This window comes from Ranitomeya variabilis, chromosome 5 (genome assembly GCF_051348905.1).
Source record: "Ranitomeya variabilis isolate aRanVar5 chromosome 5, aRanVar5.hap1, whole genome shotgun sequence".
Classification (NCBI taxonomy): domain Eukaryota; kingdom Metazoa; phylum Chordata; class Amphibia; order Anura; family Dendrobatidae; genus Ranitomeya; species Ranitomeya variabilis.
Window position 1 is genome coordinate 223,746,502 of NC_135236.1, and position 24,985 is coordinate 223,771,486.

The window sequence follows — 24,985 nt, forward strand, 5'->3', positions numbered from 1 at the left end:
TATTACATGTTTAACCTTTGCCACTAATGCATGATTTTATATCCTATATGCAATTCTTCGATGAGGAAGAAGACTTTAACTCTAGTGCCACCTATCGAAAGTAGCAATCCTAAAAGTCAATATCGACCCTTTAACTTGCCTTATGACTTAGGATAAAACAAGGCTCGGTAAAGGGTTGATATTGACTTTTAGGCCTACGACTTCCAGTAGGTGACACAAGAGTTCAAGTGCTTTTACACTCTGAAGAGGCAATTAGCATACTTAATTTCCCAGAGGAGCATTGCATGGCATATAAATCTCCTTATTCTGACATGCCAGACATGTCACTCTCCACAAGGAGAAACGTTGCCCCTTAGATCCCATACTCAATCCTATGCATTTTCATTACAAGCAATACAACATTCACAAATACTTCAAGGGATTGACTGAGTTAGAAAATTTACTTTTTTAAAAGCACCATTGGGAAATTAAGAGATAAAGGGATTGTTAAGCTAGCTAATTAAAAAAAAAGCTTAGAAGGTTTTAAAAAAGCTCCATACCAGTTGGTCACTGTTCTTTTGGAATTGGTGATTTCATTTCAATAGATCTTTTGACCAATGCAGCCACTGGTTGCTGATGTGGCAAGATCACTTCTGTGGAGCTAAAAGAGATTAAATGGGTGGGAACCCTAGGAATCATTGGCATGAGATGATTTGGGCATTGGTAAAATGAACATTACTTATTTTGCCATTTTATAGCTTATCAAGCCATTTTTTATTTTTTTTTATTGAGTAGCTGGGAAACTCTTTTATAGATGGACAGTCGGCAATTCAGGACCTCATTTTAGCCAGAGTTGAGTATCTCTAGCTCAGGAGGAACTGATGCATCCATACATTACATACATATCACAAGTGGTAAAGCTGCATGGGAACTGAATATTTGCTGAACAGCATTGATAACAACTGACTGATTAGGGATCCCAGAAGTGGAACTCTCTGCAATTGGCTTTTGCTCAGAGACCTTTGTAAAAAAGCAGAAATTTTCAAAGAATACAATCTAGAGATGATGGAATGTTTTGAAATTTGAATTCGCCATGTTCAAGGAATTATTCTCAATTGATTTGTGGAAAAACGCAATACTGTAAAACCTCCAAGGGCCTTAAAAAGATGTATGTGAAACTCTAAGGTTTCCTAGGACGGTGTGAAATCACTTTTAAGCTATTCTACTTAAACACAGTAATGTCAAAATGACCTCAGCGTAGAATCAGATGGTAACTTAGTAGTAACCAATAGGACATTTAATAACACAGCACATACAGACTTTTCATGTTTTTTCTTTACATTAAAAATCAATGGTCCAATAGATTCCTGTCAGTGATTTGTGATCAGGCAGACTATTTTGTGCGGAACACTGACTTAAACTGACAGTGTGACTGTTAGAGGAAGCATCTTCCTGCTGTGATTGGAGTCATGTGCCATATATTCCATAACCCCCTCCGCTTCCTCCCTACTATCATGCCTACTGGAGACAAAGAATGCTAATTGTGGCCTGTGTTTAGTAATATTAATACTCAAATTGCTAGCTCCAGTGGTGCTGCTTCTCCCATATTCTTAGCTGCAGTATGTTTTTTTTTGGTTCACACAACCAAATACATATATAAATTTTGACAGTCTTTGCAACACCAATTGGTCAACTTTTGCAAAAAAGCAGGTAACGAGAAATGCTAGATAGGTGATTAAACGTATGTCAGCATGCTACAGTATAGTTGTGTGTTGTATGATGTGTATGGTTGTAAAATTAGAGTAGTAAAGCAGGTGTGCAAAAACAGACATGCACAGTTAAATGTCTACATTTTTAACCCCTTAGTGAAGGAGCCAATTTTGACCTTAACCCCTTCATGACCCAGCCTATTTTGGCCTTAATGACCTTGCCGTTTTTTGCAATTCTGACCAGTGTCCCTTTATGAGGTAATAACTCAGGAACGCTTCAACGGATCCTAGCGATTCTGAGATTGTTTTTTCGTGACATATTGGGCTTCATGTTAGTGGTAAATTTAGGTCGATAATTTCTGAGTTTATTTGTGAAAAAAACGGAAATTTGGCGAAAATTTTGAAAATTTCGCAATTTTCACATTTTGAATTTTTATTCTGTTAAACCAGAGAGTTATGTGATACAAAATAGTTAATAAATAACATTTCCCACATGTCTACTTTACATCAGCACAATTTTGGAAACAAATTTTTTTTTTGCTAGGAAGTTATAAGGGTTAAAATTTGACCAGTGATTTCTCATTTTTACAACAAAATTTACAAAACCATTTTTTTTAGGGACCACCTCACATTTGAAGTCAGTTTGAGGGTTCTATATGGCTGAAAATACCCCAAAGTGACACCATTCTAAAAACTGCACCCCTCAAGGTGCTCAAAACCACATTCAAGAAGTTTATTAACCCTTCAGGTGTTTCACAGCAGCAGAAGCAACATGGAAGGAAAAAATGAACATTTAACTTTTTAGTCACAAAAATGATCTTTTAGCAACATTTTTTTTATTTTCCCAAGGGTAAAAGGAAAAACTGGACCACGAACGATGTTGTCCAATTTGTCCTGAGTACGCTGATACCTCATATGTGGGGGTAAACCACTGTTTGGGCATACGGCAGGGCTTGGAAGGAAAGGAGCGCCATTTGACTTTTTGAATGAAAAATTGGCTCCAATCTTTAGCGGACACCATGTCGCGTTTGGAGAGCCCCCGTGTGCCTAAACATTGGAGCTCCCCCACAAGTGACCCCATTTTGGAAACTAGACCCCCCAAGGAACTTATCTAGAAGCATAGTGAGCACTTTAAACCCCCAGGTGCTTCACAAATTGATCCGTAAAAATTAAACAGTACTTTTTTTTCACAAAAAAATTATTTTAGCCTCAATTTTTTCATTTTCACATGGGCAACAGGATAAAATGGATCCTAAAATTTGTTGGACAATTTCTCCTGAGTACACTGATACCTCACATGTGGGGGTAAACCACTGTTTGGGCACATGGTAAGGCTCGGAAGGGAAGGAGCGCCATTTGACTTTTTGAATGAAAAATGATCTCCATCGCTAGCAGAGACCATGTCACGTTTGGAGAGCCCCCGTGTGCCTAAACATTGGAGCGCTCCCACAAGTGACCCCATTTTGGAAAGTAGACCCCCCAAGGAACTTATCTAGAAGCATAGTGAGCACTTTAAACTCTCAGGTGCTTCACAAATTGATCCGTAAAAATTAAAAAGTACTTTTTTTTCACACAAAATTTCTTTTAGCCTCAATTTTTTCATTTTCACATGGGCAACAGGATAAAATGGATCCTAAAATTTGTTGGGCAATTTCTGCTGAGTATGTTGATACCTCATATGTGGGGGTAAACCACTGTTTGGGTGCACGGCAAGGCTCGGAAGGGGAGGCGTGCCATTTGACTTTTTGAATGGAAAATTAGCTCCAATCGTTAGCGAACACCATGTCGCGTTTGGAGAGCCCCTGTGTGCCTAAACATTGGAGCTCCCCTACACGTGACCCCATTTTGGAAACTAGACCCCCCAAGGAACTTATCTAGATGCATAGTGAGCACTTATAACCCCCAGGTGCTTCACAGAAGTTTATAACGCAGAGCCGTGAAAATAAAAAAATAATTTTTCTTTCCTCAAAAATGAGTTTTAGCCCAGGATTTTTTAATTTTCCAAGGGTAATAGGAGAAATTGGACCACAAATGTTGTTGTCCAGTTTGTCCTGAGTACGATGATACCCCATATGTGGGGGTAAACCACTGTTTGGGCACACGGCAGGGCTCGGAAGGGAAGGCACGCCATTTGGCTTTTTGAATGGAAAATTAGCTCCAATCATTAGCGGACACCATGTCACGTTTGGAGAGCCCCTGTGTGCCTAAACATTGGAGCTCCCTAACAAGTGACCCCATTTTGGAAACTAGACCTCCCAAGGAACTAATCTAGATGTGTGGTGAGCACTTTGAACCCCCAAGTGCTTCGCAGAAGTTTATAACGCAGAGCCGTGAAAATAATAAATGTGTTTCCTTTCCTCAAAAATATTTTTTTAGCCCAGAATTTTTTATTTTTGCAAGGGTAACAGGAGAAATTGGACCCCAAAAGTTGTTGTCCAGTTTCTCCTGAGTACGGTGATACCCCATATGTGGGGGTAAACCACTGTTTGGGTACATGCCGGGGCTCGGAAGGGAAGTAGTGACGTTTTGGAATGCAGACTTTGATGGAATGCTCTGCGGGCGTCATGTTGCATTTGCAGAGCCCCTGATGTGCCTAAACAGTAGGAACTCCCCACAAGTGACTCCATTTTGGAAACTAGACCCCCAAGGAACTTATCTAGATGTGTGGTGAGCACATTCAACCCCCAAGTGCTTCACAGAAGTTTACAACGCAGAGCCGTGAAAATAAAAAATCATTTTTCTTTCCTCAAAAAAGATGTTTTAGCAAGCAATTTTTTATTTTCACAAGGGTAACAGGAGAAATTGGGCCCCAATGTTTGTTGCCCAGTTTGTTGTGAGTACAGTGATACCCCATATGTGGGGGTAAACCACTGTTTGGGCGCACGTCAGGGCTCGGAAGGGAAGTAGTGACATTTGAAATGCAGACTTTGATGGAATGGTCTGCGGGCGTCACGTTGCATTTGCAGAGCCCCTGATGTGCCTAAACAGTAGAAACACCCCACAAGTGACCCCATTTTGGAAACTAGACCCCCCAAGGAACTTATCTAGATGTGTGATGAGCACATTCAACCCCCAAGTGCTTCACAGAAGTTTACAACGCAGAGCCGTGAAAATAAAAAATCATTTTTCTTTCCTCAAAAAAGATGTTTTAGCAAGCAATTTTTTATTTTCACAAGGGTAACAGGAGAAATTGGGCCCCAATGTTTGTTGCCCAGTTTGTTGTGAGTACAGTGATACCCCATATGTGGGGGTAAACCACTGTTTGGGCACACGTCAGGGCTCGGAAGGGAAGTAGTGACATTTGAAATGCAGACTTTGATGGAATGGTCTGCGGGCGTCACGTTGCATTTGCAGAGCTCCTGATGTGCCTAAACAGTAGAAACACCCCACAAGTGACCCCATTTTGGAAACTAGACCCCCCAAGGAACTTATCTAGATGTGTGATGAGCACGTTCAACCTCCAAGTGCTTCACAGAAGTTTACAACGCAGAGCCGTGAAAATAAAAAATAATTCTTCTTTCCTCAAAAATTATGTCTTAGCAAGTAATTTTTTATTTTTGCAAGGGTAACAGGAGAAATTGGTCCCCAACAGTTGTTGCCCAGTTTGTCCTGAGTACGCTGGTACCCCAAATGTGGGGGTAAACCACTGTTTGGGCACACGTCGGGGCTTGGAAGGGAGGGAGCACCATTTGACTTTTTGAATGCAAGATTGGCTGGAATCAATGGTGGCGCCATGTTGCGTTTGGAGACCCCTGATGTGCCCTAACAGTGGAAACCCCTCATTTCTAACTTCAACACTAACCCCAACACACCCCTAATCCTAATCCCAACTGTAGCCATAACCCTAATCACAACCCTAACCCCAACACACCCCTAACCACAACCCTAACCCCAACACACCCGTAACCCTAATTCCAACCCTAGCCCTAATTCCAACCCTAACCCTAAGGGTATGTGCCCACGTAGCGGATTCGTGTGAGATTTTTCCGCACGACTTTTGAAAAATCTGCAAGTAAAAGGCACTGCGTTTTACCTGCGGATTTACAGCAGATTTCCAGTGTTTTTTTGTGCGGATTTCACCTGCGGATTCCTATTGAGGAACAGGTGTAAAACGCTGCGGAATCCGCACAAAGAATTGACATGCTGTGGAAAATACAACGCAGCGTTTCTGCACGGAATTTTCCGCACCATGGGCACAGCGGATTTGGTTTTCCATAGGTGTACATGGTACTGTAAACCTGATGGAAAACTGCTACGAATTCGCAGCGGCCAATCCGCTGCGGATCCGCGGCCGATCCGCTGCGGATCCGCGGCCGATCCGCTGCGGATCCGCGGCCGATCCGCTGCGGATCCGCGGCCGATCCGCTGCGGATCCGCTGCCAAATCCGCACATGCCATAACCCTAACCCTACCCGTAACCCTAACCCTAGTTCTAACCCTAACCCTAGTTCTAACCCTAACCACAGTGGGAAAAAAAAAATATATATATTTTCTTTATTTTATTATTGTCCCTATCTATGGGGGTGATAAAGGGGGGGGTTTATTTATTATTTTTTTTATTTTGATCGCTGTGGTAGAACCTACCACAGCGATCAAAATGTACCTGTAAGGAATCTGCCGGCCGGCGGGCGTACTGAGCATGCGCCCGCCATTTTGGAAGATGGCGGCGCCCAGCGAGGAGACGGCCGGACACCGGGAGGATCGGTAAGTATGAAGGGGTGGTGGGGGGGTGGATCTGAGCACAGGGGGGGTGATCGGAGGACGGGGGGAGCGGACAGCAGGACGGGGGAGCGGGCAGGAGCACGGGGCAGCGGAGCACAGGACGGAGGGGACCGGACCCCATAACGGAGCGGTGGGGGGGCGATCGGTGGGGTGGGGGGTGGTCACTTCAGGTTTTCCAGCCATGGCCGATGATATTGCAGCATCGGCCATGGCTGGATTGTAATATTTCACCTGTTTTTTAGGTGAAATATTACAAATCGCTCTGATTGGCAGTTTCACTTTCAACAGCCAATCAGAGCGATCGTAGCCACGGGGGGGTGAAGCCACCCCCCCGGGCTGAAGCACCACTCCCCCTCTCCCTGCAGATCGGGTAAAATAGGAGTTAACCCCTTCACCCGATCTGCAGGGACGCGATCATTCCATGACGCCACATAGGCGTCATGGGTCGGATTGGCACGGGTTTTCATGACGCCTATGTGGCGTCATGGGTCGGGAAGGGGTTAATGACCAAGCCAATTTTTACAATTCTGACCACTATCACTTTATGAGGTTATAGCTCTGGAAAGCTACAACAGATTCCTCTGATTCTATTATTTCATAACATATTGTACTTCATGTTAGTTGTAAAATTTCTTTGATATGACTTGCTTTTACTCATGAAAAAATTGGAAATTTGGCAAAAATGTTGACAATTATGCAATTTTCAAACTTTTAATTTTTGTGCCCTTAAATCAGAGAGTCATGTCACACAAAATAATTAATAAATAACAATTCCCACATGTCAACTTTACACCAGCACAATTTTGGAAACATATTTTTTTTGTTAAGAAGTTATAAGGGTTAAAAGTTGACCAGCGATTTCTCATTTTTCCAACAAAATTTACAAAACTATTTTTTAGGGACCTACTTATCATATCTCTCCCACTTACTATCCATAGACTCTCTGTATTATTTTCAGACTTCTCTGCTGCAGTTGCAGAACACATTACTGTCGTGAGCATGTGTCCAATGTTTTAGAGCTTTCTCTTTCTATCTCTATTGCTGAGCAATTTTGGCAATTTGCGCAAATTTAATAACAAATTGTCCTAATTCATCTGTACCTGTAAATTTAATAAGATTTGATTCCCTCATTTCTATTGCATTCATTTTAATTTTTCTGAAGATTACAGATTATGCTTAGAGGGCCTGGTTATAAAAATGAGTGTCCATTTGTATGAAATAAATCCATTGACATCCCGGATACCAGGCAGGCCTGATACAAACAGTGTTTCATGTTAGAAATGGTCTAAAATTGTCATGCTGGGAAAAATAATGGATGTACGTGTCACTTATGAAATATACTTGAAGCAAATAGAAATACAGCTCTCAATGCTTGTCTCCAATGGTTGCTTGTAAGTGGTCTGTATACTTCTTTTCAAGTGCACTTTATAGAAATTCTTGCTGTTATTACTGAGCATTATCCTGCATGTTAGATAAAAATGTCAAGCTTATATGTATGGCAAAAACAATCTCTTTTTAGCCTTTTTATTCATTGGTATGTAATGTGAGATTGCACAATCATATAAATATAATCTGTCTCTACTTCTCTATTTTATACCCATTATCTCTCATTGTATGAATGCAAATGTTAAAATGTCAATGGTAATAGCATATTCTTAAAAATAGGAGAACAATAATTGATTTTCAAAGTGTTAAACCCCTTACACAGACTAATTTCGGCCGAATCAATGGGTTCAGCCAACAAACTAATGTTTATGGTGAGATGTCGATCAGGCATGTCCAATTTCAGAGTACCAATCACATTGTTCCAGCCGATGGCCAATGCGTTAGTCAGCGGCTTTCTCATAGAGAACATAGGAGCTATCGCCTGAAAAATTGCCTGTGTAGGGGAGAGTCAGGTGAGATGGCTGTCGACCAAACGACCTGCAGAAGAATCGTGGGTCAAACAGCCATCTAATGTGTATGGAGCCTTAACTCACATATTGAAGATTTTGTGTACTTTACAGTGTCAGGACATAAAAGACAAAGCTCAGAAGCAAATGTGATCGAGATTGGACAACAATATAATATGTAAGGGGAGACCACCAAAGCCTCTCCAGTGGTCCGATATCTTAAAAAAAGGGGTTTTGTCTTTGTTCCTATAAAAGATAAGTCACTAAAAAATGTTTTGCAGCAGTTTACTTCTTAACAACAACTTAAAGGCGATCTTAAATCTGATGGCTCGCTGACCTCTTCCTCGCTTCACTTATTATTACAAATAGCAGCCGGTAAGGTGATGGGGATGTAGACAGATCTCCACAGCAGAGGGACTGAATATCTCAGGGAGAGCAGAGACAACAGGCCATAAGAAAAGAGAAAAGCACATGAAGTGCAGGAAATTAGCTGGGATGATGTATTGCCACCTGTAAACCTCAGAACCAAGGATACACACAGGACTCCTATTCTGCCTGTATTTCCGGGAGAGACACTGCCACAAGAGAGAAAACAAACTTAGAATAGACTGCAAACTGCACATCAGGGGTCCGAAAATTAATGATAGAATGAATATTGCACCCTGAAACGTAGTGCAAATATATTAACTAAGGATAACCACTTTCATTTGTAAAAAAAAAAATATTTGTCTGCGTAAAAGATGTCCATAGCTTTTAAAAGTATTTAAAAATTAGTTTTAGTATTGATACCAATGTCAGAAGTACTTACAGCTATTCTTCAAAGCTCATAAGAAATTATATTTTATGCTGTTTATTATTCTATTACTTTGGAATTGTATTAAGATTATTTGATTTCAACTTTATATTATAATGTACACATCTAAATACACATTTTCCTTGCAAATTTTATCTGTACTTTTTACAATAAGCTAAAATCTAGAAAACATCACACTTGCTAACTTTTGTTTTTATAAACTTAGAATTAAAGAGGTTGTCCACTACTTATAATTGATGACCTATCCTTAGGATAGGTCATCAATGTCGATCAGACGGGGTCTGACACCCGGCACCCAAGCCAATTACAGCTGCAAGTTGCTAAAGATAAGTCTCTATGAACTTTCCACACCTTGCCACTGGAGTTTTTGCCCATTCCTCAAGGCAAAACTGCCCCAGATCCTACAAATTAGATTGTTTCAGTAATCTTCAAGTTTGACCACAGATTCTTGATTGGATTAAGGTCTGGGCTTTGACTAGGCCACTCCAAAACACGTTAGGTACCTTCACACTAAACAACTTTCCAACGAGAATGACAACGATCCGTGACGTTGCAGCGTCCTGGATAGCGATCTCGTTGAGTTTGACATGCAGCAGCGATCTGGATCCCGCTGTTATATCGCTGGTCGGAGCTAGAAGTCTGGAACTTTATTTGGTCGCTAGATCGGTGTGTATCGTCATGTTTGACAGCAAAAGCAACGATGTCAGCAATGTTTTTACATGGAGCGTGAACGATAAGTGAGTCGCCGTTACGTCACTGGATCGCTCCTGCATCGTTCTGGAGCTGCTGTATTTGACGTCTCTACAGCGACCTAACAGCGACGCTCCAGCGATCTAGTTTAGGTCGGATCGTTGTCTATATCGCTGGAGCGTCGCTTAGTGTAACGGTACCTTTACACTTTTCGCTTTAAACCACTCAAGTGTTGCTTTTACCAGTATCCATTGGGTCATTGTCTTGTTGGTGAACCTACATCCTAGTCTCAAATTAATTACAGACTATATATGCATGTCTTTGCCTGAAAAAGGAAACGCGTAGCAAATAAATACTTTTAAAGCAACAATTCCCTTCTCCCTGTGAGAAGCGCTAATTTTTCACCATCCTAATCCCTATATTTTCTGATTCTTTATCTGGACTCTATGAGAGAGCCAACGAGTGGAGCAGCAGCCAACAGGAGTACATGTCTAATCCTGCACATTCAATAAGCTTATATTGTCCTGTTTGATCTTTGCAAGGTGCGCTTTCTTTTTTTTTTATTTCATCAATGACAGACTGAAACAGGTTTTGCTCAAGAATATCCCTGTATTTAGCACCATCCATATTTTCCTCAACTTGGACCTTTTTCCCTGTCCCTGCTGCCAAAAAACATCCTCGCAGCCTAATGCTGTCACCTCTATGTTTAACTGTGGGGATGGTATTCTTGGGGCGATGAGCTGTTGGTTTGACGCCAGACATAGCGTTTACCTTGGTGGTCAAAAAGTTAAATTTTGGTCTCATCCGATCATAGCACTCTCCTCAATACATTTGGGGAGTCTCCCATATATATTTTGGCAAACTCAAAATGAGCCAATTTTTGTCTGTAAGTAAAGACTTTTTTCTGACCACTCTTCCACAAAGGCCACCTCTATGGAGTGTACGGCTTATTGTGGTTGTATGGACAGATACTCCCATCTCTGCTTGAGAACTCTGCAGCTCCTTCAGGGTTTCCTTCTGTCTCTGTGCTGCCTCTCTGATTAATGCCCTCCTTGCTCAGACTGAGAGTTTTGGTTGATGGCCCTCTCTTAGCAGGTTTGTTGTGGTACCACGTTCTTTCCATTTAATGATAATAGATTTGATGGTGCTCAGGGGGATCATCAGAGGTCGGCATTTTTTCTTTTATAACCCAACCCTGACTTGTACTTCTCAACAACTTTGTCCCTGACTTGTTTGGAGATCTACTTGGTCTTCATGGTGTTGTTTGGTTAGTGGTGCCTCTCGCTTAATGGTGTTGCGGTCTCTGTGGCCTTTCTTTAAGGTGTATATATACTGACAGACCATGTGACACTTAGAGTGCACACAGGTGGACTTCCATTCAATAAGTCTGTGACTTATGAAGGTAATTGTTTGCACCAGAATTTAGGGACTTCATAGCAAAAGGGGTGAATACATATGCACATGCCAATTTTTAGTTATTTTATCCCATAAATTTTACATTATCTCACTTCACCAACTTAGACTACTTAGTGCTAATGTATCACACACAAATCTGATTACAAAAAAATGTAAACACAGGTTAAAATGTAACAAAAAAAAGGTAATAAGTCAAGCCAAGAATAGGTCTTCAATGATAAAGTAGTGGACAACCTCTTTAATGTATAATACCATCAGTATTGTTCCTGCAGGATTGTAAATTGTTCATTTCCTCTTGTCAGAGTTTTATTTTTATTTTTACAAAAAATTGTTTTTTAGAATACAGAGAAGGACTTCGCAAAGCTGTAGAAACTAAAAAAGATCCCAATACCACAAAGGCACAGTTCTTGTTGTACAATGAAGGCTTACGTAGGAATATGTGTCCAGTTATAACTTATCAGTCCGAAACCCTGGAAAATTGTGCCTTCAATGCTACACTTCCCCTTGTTTTAATCGTACATGGATGGTCGGTATGTATATATATTTTTTATTTATTTAAAACTGTATAAAATTAAATTATTATCTCCCCATGACAACAACTTTTCACTTAAAGGGATGCTGTCAGCAAAGAAGGATTGTTCAAACCAAGTACAGATGCTCGGTGCTTCACTGTGGGACCAATCATTTACATAAACCTTCCCAGCTCTGGTCCGCTGGCCTGTCTGTCTTTAGAAAGACTGTGTGTAATGTCCCAAAGTTGTAGTGTATGTGCATTAAAATTTAGCAAAGCTAGCAGTCACCTCATTATGTTTGCCCAATGTTTGCATTTCCCATTGCAGAAAATGTACATGAGAATTCAGTACATAGAAGTGGTTTATATATGCATGCAGTGATGTACTATTTATATTCTGCTATCAGAAGGTTGTAAAGAGTTAACAAGGCAGCACTGCTTTAGCACTGCTTTGCATGTATGGCCATATGGTTAGAACACATGACCGGGTACTCGGCTTGGTGAAAGAGATGACATTTTGTGCACAAGAGTAGTCTCAGAGGAAAGCAGAAGGAGCAGGTAAGGAAGCAGCCAAAGCTCCTGTCTATGAGTAATCACAGCCTTAGCTTCAGATAACTGTGTCCTAAGGACTGTGCATCTAAGCAGTTTTATATCACACAATCTCACAAGTCACCACCATTCAAGCCTCCTAATATGAATGCTACTAGAATCCTGACCAGTTACTGCACCTTCCAGAAGTCTTTATAAATGTTATCAGCAGCAAACGACAAGCTATTCACCAGCAAGGTTATAGGGAACCTATAGTAAAAATTGGCCAAGCAGAGCTCCCAAGACAGGGTCCAATTGTTCTTGATGTCCAGGATGATGAATTTGCCCCTGTTGTCCTTGGCATGAACATTTTACAAAACTGCCTGCAAGAGATGCTGGATGCCCTGAAGCATTAAGTGACTCTGGCTCCATCCAAAGAAAGAGAAGTGATCCAGAGGACCATCTGCATACTTTGTGGACATCAAAAGTTTCCTAGCCCTGATGGAATCACAGGCATGGCCCAGGTGGTGAGTAGATGGATGTCCTATCAAATTTCTCTCAGATACTGAGACGGTGATCTGGTGCAAAGCCCGAATAGGACCGCAAAGTCAAAACTATGATGTCCTGTTGGAACCGATCCCGCTGAATGGTGAAGTGTCTGTTCTGGTCGCACAGAGTCTAGCTACGGTAACCAAAGGGAGAGTCTCTATTTGTTTGCTAAATCTCAGTGATCAACAGGTGAAGTTGAGAAAGTACCATTCTGTCGCCAAGCTGTCAAGAGTGGTTGTTGCAGGCTATCCTAAGTCAAGAGGCGCTTCACTGCCAACAAGGTGCCCAGACAGAGGTTAACCCCATAAAAACTCCTGAAAACCTATGATGGAAAGAGTTTCATGTGGGAGATCAGGACACCCCAGACAAGGGGAGTAGTGGAATTCTGAATGTTGTGAGAGAACATCATCAAGTCTTCAGTAAGAATTCCACAGACTTGGGAATGTGGACATCATCCAGCACACCATCCCGACTGGTTCATGCTCATCTTTCCGGCAAAGATATATGCCCATCCATCAATTGATGTTCCAGCCAGTGAAAACATTAATACAGGATATGAAAGCACAGATGTTATCAGAGAAAAACACCGTCTCTGGGCGGCACCACTTATCTGTGTGTGAACGGTAGAACCCTTAATAGTGTCACCCACAAATATGCCTACCCCATGCCACATTTTTAGGAATCCTTGACAGCCTTAAAATCATCTGCATTCTTCTCAACATTAGACCTGACCAGCGGGTATTGGCAAGTACCTGTTCTCCAAAAGACCAAGAGAAAACAGCCTTCACAACACATATGGGCCTGTTTGTTTTCCATTTTATGCCATATGGACTGTGAAATGCCCCAGGAACTTTCCAAAGGCTAATGGAATATTGCCTAGGTCACAAGAACTTTGAGATGGTCCTCATTTAGCTGGTTCATGTGATCCTGTTTACTGGAACATATGAAGAACACCTGGAGCACATATGAGATGTCTTCACGACTCTCACTAGCTATGGAATGAACGTCAAGCCTGCCAAGTGCCACTTATTGAAACCCAAAGTGCAGTATCTAGGCCACAAAGTGAGAGCTGAAGAAGTGGTTCCAGATCTTGAAAAGATAGCCATTGTCCAGAAGTGGCTTGTCACAACTACTGTCCGAAAAGTCCGAATTTTTTTGGGACCTGCAGGATACTACTTCATCAAATATTTCCCCCAGATTGCTGCACCCCTGCAAGAGCTTAAAACACCAAAAACAAGGAGAAAAAAGTCTATTTGAAAATTGACACATTACTTTATTCAAAAAAGCATTCCAAGACAGGCATATAAACACATACATAAAAACATATAAGTACAAGGTCAAGTGAAAGGCTCAAGTGGTAGAAGACTAGCTCATCCTAAAAACAACATATGGTAGACATGGAAAATGAACCATAAGAAGGTATTTTATAGTAATAAAAAATGCTATGTAAAGTACCAGTGCTTCAGCATTTCATATAGTCCTAACACAATGCATAGTAACACTGGAGTGAGTACTATTAATCTAATTGATGTTGTTTCATAAAAAAAAACTGTTGCAAAGTTAGTTCCCTACCAATTCAGCAATGCATGTATTCAGGGTAAAATACATAATTTAATCAGAGTTCTTACCCATGATCTAACACCATGATGAATCAGTCAGCAGCCGGAACGCTTGTTTCACGTGGGCTTACTCGGAAGTGTCTAAGGCGTGTCCATAAAACATCAGGCCTGTCAACCTAAAGGTATAAGGCCTATACTCTGATTGTGTTTTCACATTATGGAATCTGTTCTAGTGATATTGTTTTCACCTCTGCAAGAGCTATTGAGAAGTCATTCTTCACGTCAGACAAGAAAGAGTCAATTGATCATCTGGACTGAAGAACTAGATGCCTCCTTCAATTATCTGCAGAAAATGTTGACAGAGGCTCCTATCCTTGCATACCCTGACTACAACTGTCTGATTCACCTTTATACCAATGCTAGCAAGAAAAGGCTAGGAGCTGTTCTTGCACAAGTCCAAGATGGTAAGGAGAAGGCAATTGCCTACGCGAGTTGTTCCCTCAGACCAACAGAATGAAATCCAGAGAACTACAGTGACTTCAAGATGGAGTTCCTTGTATTGGTATGGGAAGTGACAGAGAAGTTCATAGACTACTTGGTGGCTACTCCTTTCACAGCCTTCACAGACAACAACCTGTTGTCACACCTGAACATTGTCCGACTGGCAGCCCTAGAACAGAGATGGGCATCAAGACTGGCAAATTACCAAATCAATATCAAATACAGAGCAGGAAAAATCTAACACCAATGCTGATGCTTTGTCGTGGCTTCCTACTTGTAAAGAGCCTGAAGGTGATGAATGGGAAGAAGTAGAGATGCCAGATTTCCACCGATTGTCTGTAAAGCAGGAAGACCATGTTCTGAGGTGAAATCTTTATCCTTTATCTGACCAGCAAGAGCAACAGTTGAAAACGGAGTCCAATGCATCTTAATCCAGGAAAAAAGTAGAGTGCCGAATACTCTAAGGAATTTCCTCACTACAAAGAATGGGCTCCATAGAGACCAGGGCATCTACAGAAACATTGAGTTGAAAAGACTCTTAAGAGAGTGGAAATGGCTATTTTCTTTGAAAGAAAACTGCTGGTTCGAAGAACCATTCTCCCAACTACCCATTAGCGAGTAATCCAGATAGATGAACCAAAGCAAGATGCCAACATTGTCTTGGAAGCCTATCATAACCAATCTGGACATTTTGGTTGCCACAAGACTGAGGCCAACATCCGAAAGAGATTCTATTGAATGGGGATGAGAAATGGCATAGAAAAATGGTGCCATGAATGTACCGCTTGCACATTGAGACCTGGCGAAAGCTCTGACCAGGAAGCACCGCTGCCCAATAGTCACTCATAAGCCATTGGAATTGGTTGCACTGGATTATGTGAAACTACAGCCTACTACGAATGGAGTCTCCTACGCCCTGACTGTCATCGACCACTATACAAAATTTGAAGTGGCAGCGCCATTGAAAGACCTTACAGTGAAAACAACAGCCAAAATCTTCTGGAAGACTTTTGTACAACCTTATGAATATCCAGCAAGAATCCTAACTGATATACAGTACCTTGCGAAAGTATTCGGCCCCCTGGAACTTTTCAACCTTTTCCCACATATCCAGCTTCAAACATAAAGATACGAAATGTAAATTTTTGGTGAAGAATCAACAACAAGTGGAACACAATTGTGAAGTTGAATGAAATGTATTGGTTATTTTAAATTTTTGTGGAAATTCAAAAACTGAAAAGTGGGGCGAGCAATATTATTCGGCCCCTTTACTTTCAGTGCAGCAAACTCACTCCAGAAGTTCATTGTTGATCTCTGAATGATCCAATGTGGTCCTAAATGCCTAATGATGATAAATGTATTCCACGTGTGTGTAATCAAGTCTCCGTATAAATGCACCTGCTCTGTTATAGTCTCAGGGTTCTGTTTGAAGCACAGAGAGCATCATGAAGACCAAGGAACACAACAGGTAGGTCCATGATACTGTTGTGCAGAAGTTTATAGCCGGATTTGGATACAAAAGGATTTCCAAATCTTTAAACATCCCAAGGAACACTGTGCAAGTGATCATATTGAAATGGAAGGAGTATCATACCACTACAAATCTACCAAGACCCGGCCGTCCCTCTAAACTTTCATCTCAAACAAGGAGAAGACTGATCAGAGATGCAGCTAAGAGTCCCATGATCACTCTGGATGAACTGCCGAGATCTGCAGCTGAGGTGGGACAGTCTGTCCATAGGACAACAATCAGACGTACACTACACAAATCAGGCCTTTATGAAAGAGTGGCAAGAAGAAAGCCATTTCTCAAATATATCCATAAAAAGTGTTGTTTAAAGTTTGCAACAAGCCACCTGGGAGACACACCAAACATGTGGAAGAAGGTGCTCTGGGTCAGATGAAACCAAAATCGAACTTTTTGGCAACAATACCAAATGATATGTTTGGCGTAAAGGCAACATCACTCATCACCCTGAACACACCATCCCCACTGTCAAACATGGTGGTGGCAGCATCATGGTTTGGGCCTGCTTTTCTTCAGCAGGGACAGGGAAGATGGTTAAAATTGATGGGAAGATGGATGGAGCCAAATATAGGACCATTCTTGAAGAAAACCTGTTGAAGTCTGCAAAAGACCTGAGATTGGGACAGAGATTTGTCTTCCAACAAGACAATGATCCCAAACATAAAGCAAAATCTACAATGGAATGGTTCACAAATAAACGTATCCAGGTGTTAGAATGGTCAAGTCAAAGTTCAGACCTCAATTCAATCGAGAATCTGTGGAAAGAGCTGAAAACTGCTGTTCACAAACGATCTCCATCAAACCTCAGTGAGCTCGAGCTGTTTGCCAAGGAAGAATGGGCAAGAATTTCAGTCTCTTGATGTACAAAACTGATAGAGACATACCCCAAGGGACTTGCAGTTGTAATCGCAGCAATAGGTGGTGCAACAAAGTACAAAGTTAAAGGGGCCAAATAATATTGCACGCCCCACTTTTCAGTTTTTGAATTTCCACAAAAATTTAAAATAACCAATAAATTTCCTTTAACTTCACAATTGTGTTCCACTTGTTATTGATTCTTCACAAAAATTTACATTTGGTATCTTTATATTTGAAGCATGATATGTGGAAAAAGGTTGAAAAGTTCCAGGGGGCAGAATACTTTTGCAAAGGCACTGTAGGTGCTGAATTTGAATCTGAACTGTTCCAAGAACTGTGTACTCTCTATGGCTGTAAGAAAGTGAGAACAACCGCATATCATCAACAGTGTATCGGTCTTTGTGAGCAGATGAACCAGACTCTAATTGACAGGCTACAGGCTCAGCAGAGAACTGATCTGTCAAAAATCTCTACAATAACATTATCTGTTGTTCCACTGGGTATACGCCTTATTACCTGATGTTTGGTAGACAAGGAAGACTACCAGCAGATGTTGCCTTGGAAGTGGGAGTTCCAGAGACAGCCAACCCTCTTACCACACACTGGTTGTGTCACTCACAGAGCATTAGCGATGACTTGAAAAAGCTAATGTCATTGTGGAAGAGAGAATGAAAGTCATTCGTCAGAGACAGAAAGAGAACAACAACATGAATGCCAAAGCAAAACCCCTGACAGGTTAAGAAGAATCATCGCACCAGCAAACTAGATGAGAAATGGGATACTTGCCCATACATCGTTCACGCTATCTCTCTCCCTGGAGTAGAAACCTACAATATCTCTAAGCAGAATATCTCTAAGACAACCAAATTGGTACACCATAGCCATATGAAGCTTTGCTGACAGATGACGTCCCAGATCCCTCCAGACAGCGGACAATAACAGAGGAGATGGCATTGCCAGCCATCCACCAGATGACATCAGAGCTGATTCCAGGAGGAATCCTGTAGAGAGTGCCTTTCCAGGTCAGGTACCCTCTGTTAGGAGTCAAGTTCCTGTCACTGCACAGGGGGAATATCGAACCATGTCCGCTGCGGTCTCCCATTCTGCATCAGCCGCAGTGGAACCTGCTCAGCGGAGAAGTCCATCCCAGTGTCTCACTCAGTCTGGTATTGTGCAAAGGGTTACTGCTGCCTTTTCAGGCCCTGCTTTTGTACCCTTTACTGGTCTGCAGCAAGCAGGCTTTTCTGGGACTAAGTCCTGCTTTGCACACACTGAGCATGCCCACGGGAGGACCTCTCATTAGAGGTCGAGGGTCACACGCTCAGGCCCTGAAGCAGCTCCCATTGGTCCTCCAGGAAGGTCCTGTAGAGCTGCAACTATAAAACTTTTGCAGGTCCACATGGCCATGCGCTAGTGTAAATTATGTATGTGCTCAGCGCCAGTGTGGTCGTGTGTGCAGTCAGGGACCCAGCTGAAATAAGCCCCTAGAATGCTGGCACCTCCGGCGAGGAGTTTCATATGTGTGGATTCAGGGCTGGCTAATAGCCATTAGAATTCTGGCTCCACCGGAGAGGAGCTGCGTGTTTGCATTTGACTGCATGACCACTGTCGGCTCTACTATGTGAGCTAAACAGGGCACAGCGTTCTCTTTGCTAACGGACTCTGTGAAGTAACAGAGTTCGTTTATACCAATATACTTCACCGCCTTACTTAGCAGCGGGTTCTTTCCTGCACAGTGGATCCCAGGTTGCGAACGCACCTATTACTTCTAACAAATATATTCGGTGCGTTCCGCCAACCCTAACACCCTCTGACAAAACGTCAGAGACACATGCAGAATGCCAAGATAATATGTTTTCTGTTGGATGGCCATTTGGTCCTTGTTTGTGGTGGTCCATCCCACAATCTGATTATCCACAGTGCGATCTTATTGACTCTCAGTCCCCCACTGCATATATTGACTCTAAATCTCTTGAAAATGAGCCCCAATCATATCACAAGTGAATCATTGAGAATATCAGAGAGTGAACAGAGGACTAGTGTTGAGCGATACCGTCCGATACTTGAAAGTATCGGTATCGGAAAGTATCGGCCGATACCGGCAAAGTATCGGATCCAATCCGATACCGATACCCGATACCAATACAAGTCAATGGGACTCAAGTATCGGACGGTATTCCTGATGGTTCCCAGGGTCTGAAGGAGAGGAAACTCTCCTTCAGGCCCTGGGATCCATATAAATGTGTAAAAGAAAGAATTAAAATAAAAAATATTGCTATACTCACCTGTCCGACGCAGCCTGGACCTCAGCGAGGGAACCGGCAGCGTTGTTTGTTTAAAATTCACGCTTTTACTTGGTTACGTGAAGTCCCGGCTTGTGATTGGTCAGGGCGGCCATGTTGCCGGGACGCGGACCAATCACAGCAAGCCGTGACGAAATTACGTCACGGCTTGCTGTGATTGGTCCGCGTCCCGGCAACATGGCCGCCATTAACCAATCACAAGCCGGGACGTCACGGGAGGCTGGACACGCGCCCATTTTAAAAAGCGCGCGTGTCCAGCCTCCAGTGACGTCCCGGCTTATGATTGGTCACGGCGCCATGTTGCCGGGACGCGGACCAATCACAGCAAGCCGTGACGAAATTACGTCACGGCTTGCTGTGATTGGTCCGCGTCCCGGCAACATGGCCGCCATTAACCAATCACAAGCCGTGACGTCACGGGAGGCTGGACACGCGCGCTTTTTAAAATGGGCGCGTGTCCAGCCTCCCGTGACGTCCCGGCTTGTGATTGGTTGCGCCGCGGTCAACCAATCACAAGCCGGGAGGCTGGACACGCGCGCATTTTAAAATTTTAAAATGGGCGCGTGTCCAGCCTCCCGGCTTGTGATTGGTTGATCGCGGCGCAACCAATCACAAGCCGGGACGTCACGGGAGGCTGGACACGCGCCCATTTTAAAATGCGCGCGTGTCCAGCCTCCCGTGACGTCACGGCTTGTGATTGGTTGCGTCTCCCATGTGACTGCGACGCAACCAATCACAAAGCCGGGACGTAATTTTAAAATCCTTAAGGACCTGAAATTACGTCACGGCTTGCTGTGATTGGTTGCGTCTCCCATGTGACTGCGACGCAACCAATCACAACGCCGGAACGTAATTTTAAAATCCTGAAGGACCTGAAATTACGTCACGGCTTGCTGTGATTGGTTGCGTCCCGGTCACATGGGCGGCACGCAACCAATCACAAGCCGGGACTCACGTAAAGGAAAGAAAAGCGCGAATTTTAAACAAAGAACGCTGCCGCTTCCCTCGGTAAGGTGCAGGCTGCGTCGGAGAGGTGAGTATAGCAATATTTTTTATTTTAATTCTCTCTTTTACACATTTTTACATTAATGTTGTTTCGATACCGATACCCGATATCACAAAAATATCGGATCTCGGTATCGGAATTCCGATACAGCAAGTATCGGCCGATACCCGATACTTGCAGTATCGGAATGCTCAACACTACAGAGGACGTGTGCCAGCAAGATACCTTGAATGACTAAGTTAATCCTTTATGTACTTTAATTGGGACTATTAAAAGAGAAAATTGCCCACTACAAGAGACTGTGATACAACACCCCCATGTAGATCCTCCTTTTATAGTTCATAGAGCTAACTCAGGCATTTTTCCACAGGAATGGGGGAAGGTTGGGGAGATCATCTCTCACTGTTCAAGTGTTCAAATTCTTGTATAGCTTGTCCTTCAATATTGGCAGAACAATACAATGAGTAATCAACATATTAACAAACATCAATTGTTCAATTATCCTGTTTATTTGTTTTTCAAGGATACTTGCACAATAAGCTGCACAGCCTGATACAATAGGTAAATGACAGCCTTTCAACAATTCACAAACATCAATTCAATCTACATGAAAAGTCAACATTCAGACTCTTACATTGGGGAACAAAGTATTTAGTCAGCCACCAATTGTTCAAGTTCTACCACTTAAAAAGATGAGAGAGGCCTGTAATTGACATGACAGGTAGACCACAACTATGAGAGTCAAATTGAGAAAACATCCAGAAAACCACCTTGTCTGATCTGGCAAGATTTATTTTGCAAATTACAGTGGAAAATAAGTATTTGGTCACCTAAAAACATGCAAGATTTCTGGCTCTCACAGACCTGTAACTGTCCTCCACTCATTACCTGTATTAATGGCACCTGCTTAACCTTGTTATCAGTATAAAAGACACCTGTCCACAACCTCAAACAGTCTCACTCCACTATGGTGGAAGAAAACCAGAAACAAAATTGTAGCCCTGCACCAGGCTGGGAAGACATAATCTGCAATAGGCAAGCAGCTTGCTGTGATTAAATCAACTGTAGGAGCAATAATAAGAAAATGGAAGACATACAAGACCACTGATAATCTCCCTCGATCTGGGGCTAGACGCAAGATCTCACCTCGTGGGGTCAAAATGATCACAAGAACGGTGGGAAAAAATCCCAGAACCATATGGGGGACCTAGTGCATGACCTGCATAGAGCTGGGACCACCTTAACAAAGGCTACCATCAGTAACACACTACGCCACCAGGGACTCAGATCCTTCAGTGCAAGACGTGTCCGCCTGCTTAAGCCAGTACATGTCTGGGCCCATCTGAAATTTGCTAACAAGCATTGGGATTATCCAGAAAAATATTGGGAGAATGTCATATGGTCTGATGAAACCAAAGTAGAACTGTTTAGTATAAACAAAACTCATCTTGTTTGGAGGAGACAGAATGCTGAATTGCATCTAAAGAACACCATACCTATTGTGAATCATGGAGGTGGCAACATCAAGCTTTGGGGCTGTTTTTCCGCAAAGGGACCAGGGCGACTGATCCATGTGCATGAAAGAATGAATGGGGCCATGTATCATGAGATTTTGAGTGCTAACCTCCTTACATCAGCAAGGGTATTGAAGATGAAATGAGGATGGGTCTTTCAGCATGATGATGATTCCAAGAACACCGCCATGGCAATGGAGTGGCTTCGTAAGAAGCATATGAAGGTCCTGGAGTGGCCTAGCCATTCTCCAGATCTTAACCCCATAGAAAACCTTTGGAAGGAGTTGAAAGTCCATGTTGCCCAGCGACAGGCCAAAAATATCACTACTCTAGAGGAGATCTGCATGGAGGAATGGGCCAACATACCACCAACAGTGTGTACCAATCTTGTGAAGACTTACAGAAAATATTTGACCTCTGACATTGCCAACAAAGGATATATAACAAAATATTGAGATGAACTTTTGTTAATAACCAAATAATTATTTTCCACCATAATTTGCAAAATAACTCTTGCCAAATCAGACAAGGTGATTTTCTGGATTTGTTTTCTCATTTTGACTCTCATAGTCGTGGTCTACCTATGATGTCACTTACAGGCCTCTCTCATCTTTTTAAGTGGGAGAACTTGCACAATTGGTGGCTAACTAAATACTTTTTTTCCCCCACGGTATAAACAATAGCTCATGTCACTGGGCCTACTAAGTATACATATGGCATTTGTAGCATTTCACCCGCTACGGGTCTAGGGGACACTCGCTTAGGTGCGGCGGATGACACTCAGGAAACACGTTTCCTTAAAAGTTCACAGGGTTTATTGCTCCATAAAACATATTGCAACAGGAACAACAGGTAAACAGTCTTATGTCAGACAGGTGATTCCCCAATGTCCATAGTAGAGCTCCGCTCTCTCACGTCTGTGGGCTCACAGACCATGCTATGTCCAGCATGTAGGCTCTCCAGCCTAAAGATGGTCTCTGTGTGTTGTTCAGGACGTCTGTCCCCACGTGTAACCGTCCAACACACAGGCCACTCTGCAGTGTCCAGCAAAGACACCTGGAAGTGTGTCCACCCTGACACACACCCACACACTCACACCATGTGCTACACACACCTCCATTATGTAGCCTGAAACCACACCCAGGAACCCATCACATGATTAGACATGTGGTTCTGACATCACCACAGGTCCTGAAACAAACATAGATAGGCATGGTTATGCCCCTTACCCAGGGGTGAGGTATATGGGTAGCCAGACCCTCCCATCTCTTATAGCTACCCGTAACCCGGACCCAAATATACTAAACAATTCCTTATTGCTTTATGTGCATTACAGAAAACACTCCGGGTTACATCACAGCGACAAGCCTTCTCTGTGATACATACCTCCCGTCAATCATATGACCAGTCGCTATGCCACATATTCCCCCCCCTCTGCCTAAAGCCGTGGGGCTTGGCACTTTCTATTACCCGACCAGAGATCCTTCTCTGTCGCCCCTGACAGTCAAACCGGTCTGTCAAAGTCAGGTCCTGTTACTGAACCCTTTCGTCAGCATTCGTCAACCATTTCCGTCACACCCTTTGATAAAGACGACCCCTTGTCATCTCGTCTGCTACAGGGTCTCCCACGTAAGTCACTCAGCCCTGAGCTAACTGAGGAGTCACTGCCTCTAACTCTTCCTTCAGGCTGGGTACTTCCACCCCTTTGTTTGTCCACATTTTGGGTCGAAAGTGGCCGCAGCAGTCCTGTAAGGCGCCGTCCTTCAACCCTAAACTGCTCCATTTCCTTCAGATATACCATGCAATACTCCAGCAGAGTCCGTATTTTGCTAAGACTCTCCACTGTTCCTACAACGAAGAAGGGAACCATACCCTTTTCTCGGGGTATTTGGTCTTCATGGACACCAGGTATTCTCAACCTTACCACTCCAGACTTATCCACCATCTCTTGCATGGCTTGACCATTCCTTCCAATGACTTTCTTCACCCTAGAAACGGGTACCTGTATTACATCTTCTCGAAAACTCCGAGCTTTCCTTACATGCTCCAGCCATCTAGCAGCTTCTTCATTCCGCAATTGGGCCATCCATTTTGTACGCACATATCTCAGGTGCAGGTCATTCAGGGTAGCTACCCTCTTAGCTGTGACATTAGTCATGGACAGCATCACTAACTGATTAGTTTCTGGGGACCAATTCACCTTACATGCCCCCACAGCCTTCTTGAACTCTTCATGCATAGACTCCCTGGAACAGGCCTCTCTTAGGTCTTCAGTTACGTCTATCATACATTTGAACAAGGAACTCTCCTTCTCTTCAGCTGTCATCTTGTTCAGCTTTCAGAGCCAACTTCCTCTGAACATCACCAGCTTCCAGACGTTTGGCCAGGATAGACACCTGCAGCTCCACCTTCTCCCAGGCTGCTTTATACATTGACTGGCTTTCTTTCAGGCGACCTCTGAGCTCCGCCACCTCTTTCTCTAAGGCACTCACACGACACTCAGCGGCCTGTCTCCGAAGCTTCTATTGCTTCAAACAAGTATCCACAGCCTCTTGGACCATGCTTAGCTCGCTCCCTCCATCCTCTGGATTGGCTGAGCTTTCATCACGCGAGGTGGTATCTACTTCAGGCCCCACTCCTTTGGTGGCCCCCTCCAGCTCTTCATAAGGTGCAACTGGTACCACTTCTTTGCATCCTTTACGTCTCCGGCGACGGGAGGACTTTTCCTTCTGGTGGGGCTCTTCTTTACTGTACTCCCTTACTTCCTCAGAGTCACAGTCACCAGCATAGTCTGTGTCATACCCCACAGTATGGTGAACCCCCAAGTCACACTCTTTCCGGGAGTCAGCTCCACACATTCTATCCATCACACCACTAACAGTCATATTGTGGCACACATTAGGTGA

The 24,985-nt window shown here is 43.1% G+C and overlaps 1 protein-coding gene across 1 annotated transcript in view; it reads left to right on the plus strand.

Moving 5' to 3' along the window:
• Positions 1 to 24,985, plus strand: part of LIPC (lipase C, hepatic type) — a 370,238-nt gene that overhangs the window by 245,460 nt on the left and 99,793 nt on the right. The window contains exon 4 of the mRNA XM_077263828.1: positions 11,562 to 11,752. Within this exon, the coding sequence (XP_077119943.1) occupies positions 11,562 to 11,752 (191 nt within the window). The remainder of the gene's footprint in view (positions 1 to 11,561; positions 11,753 to 24,985) is intronic.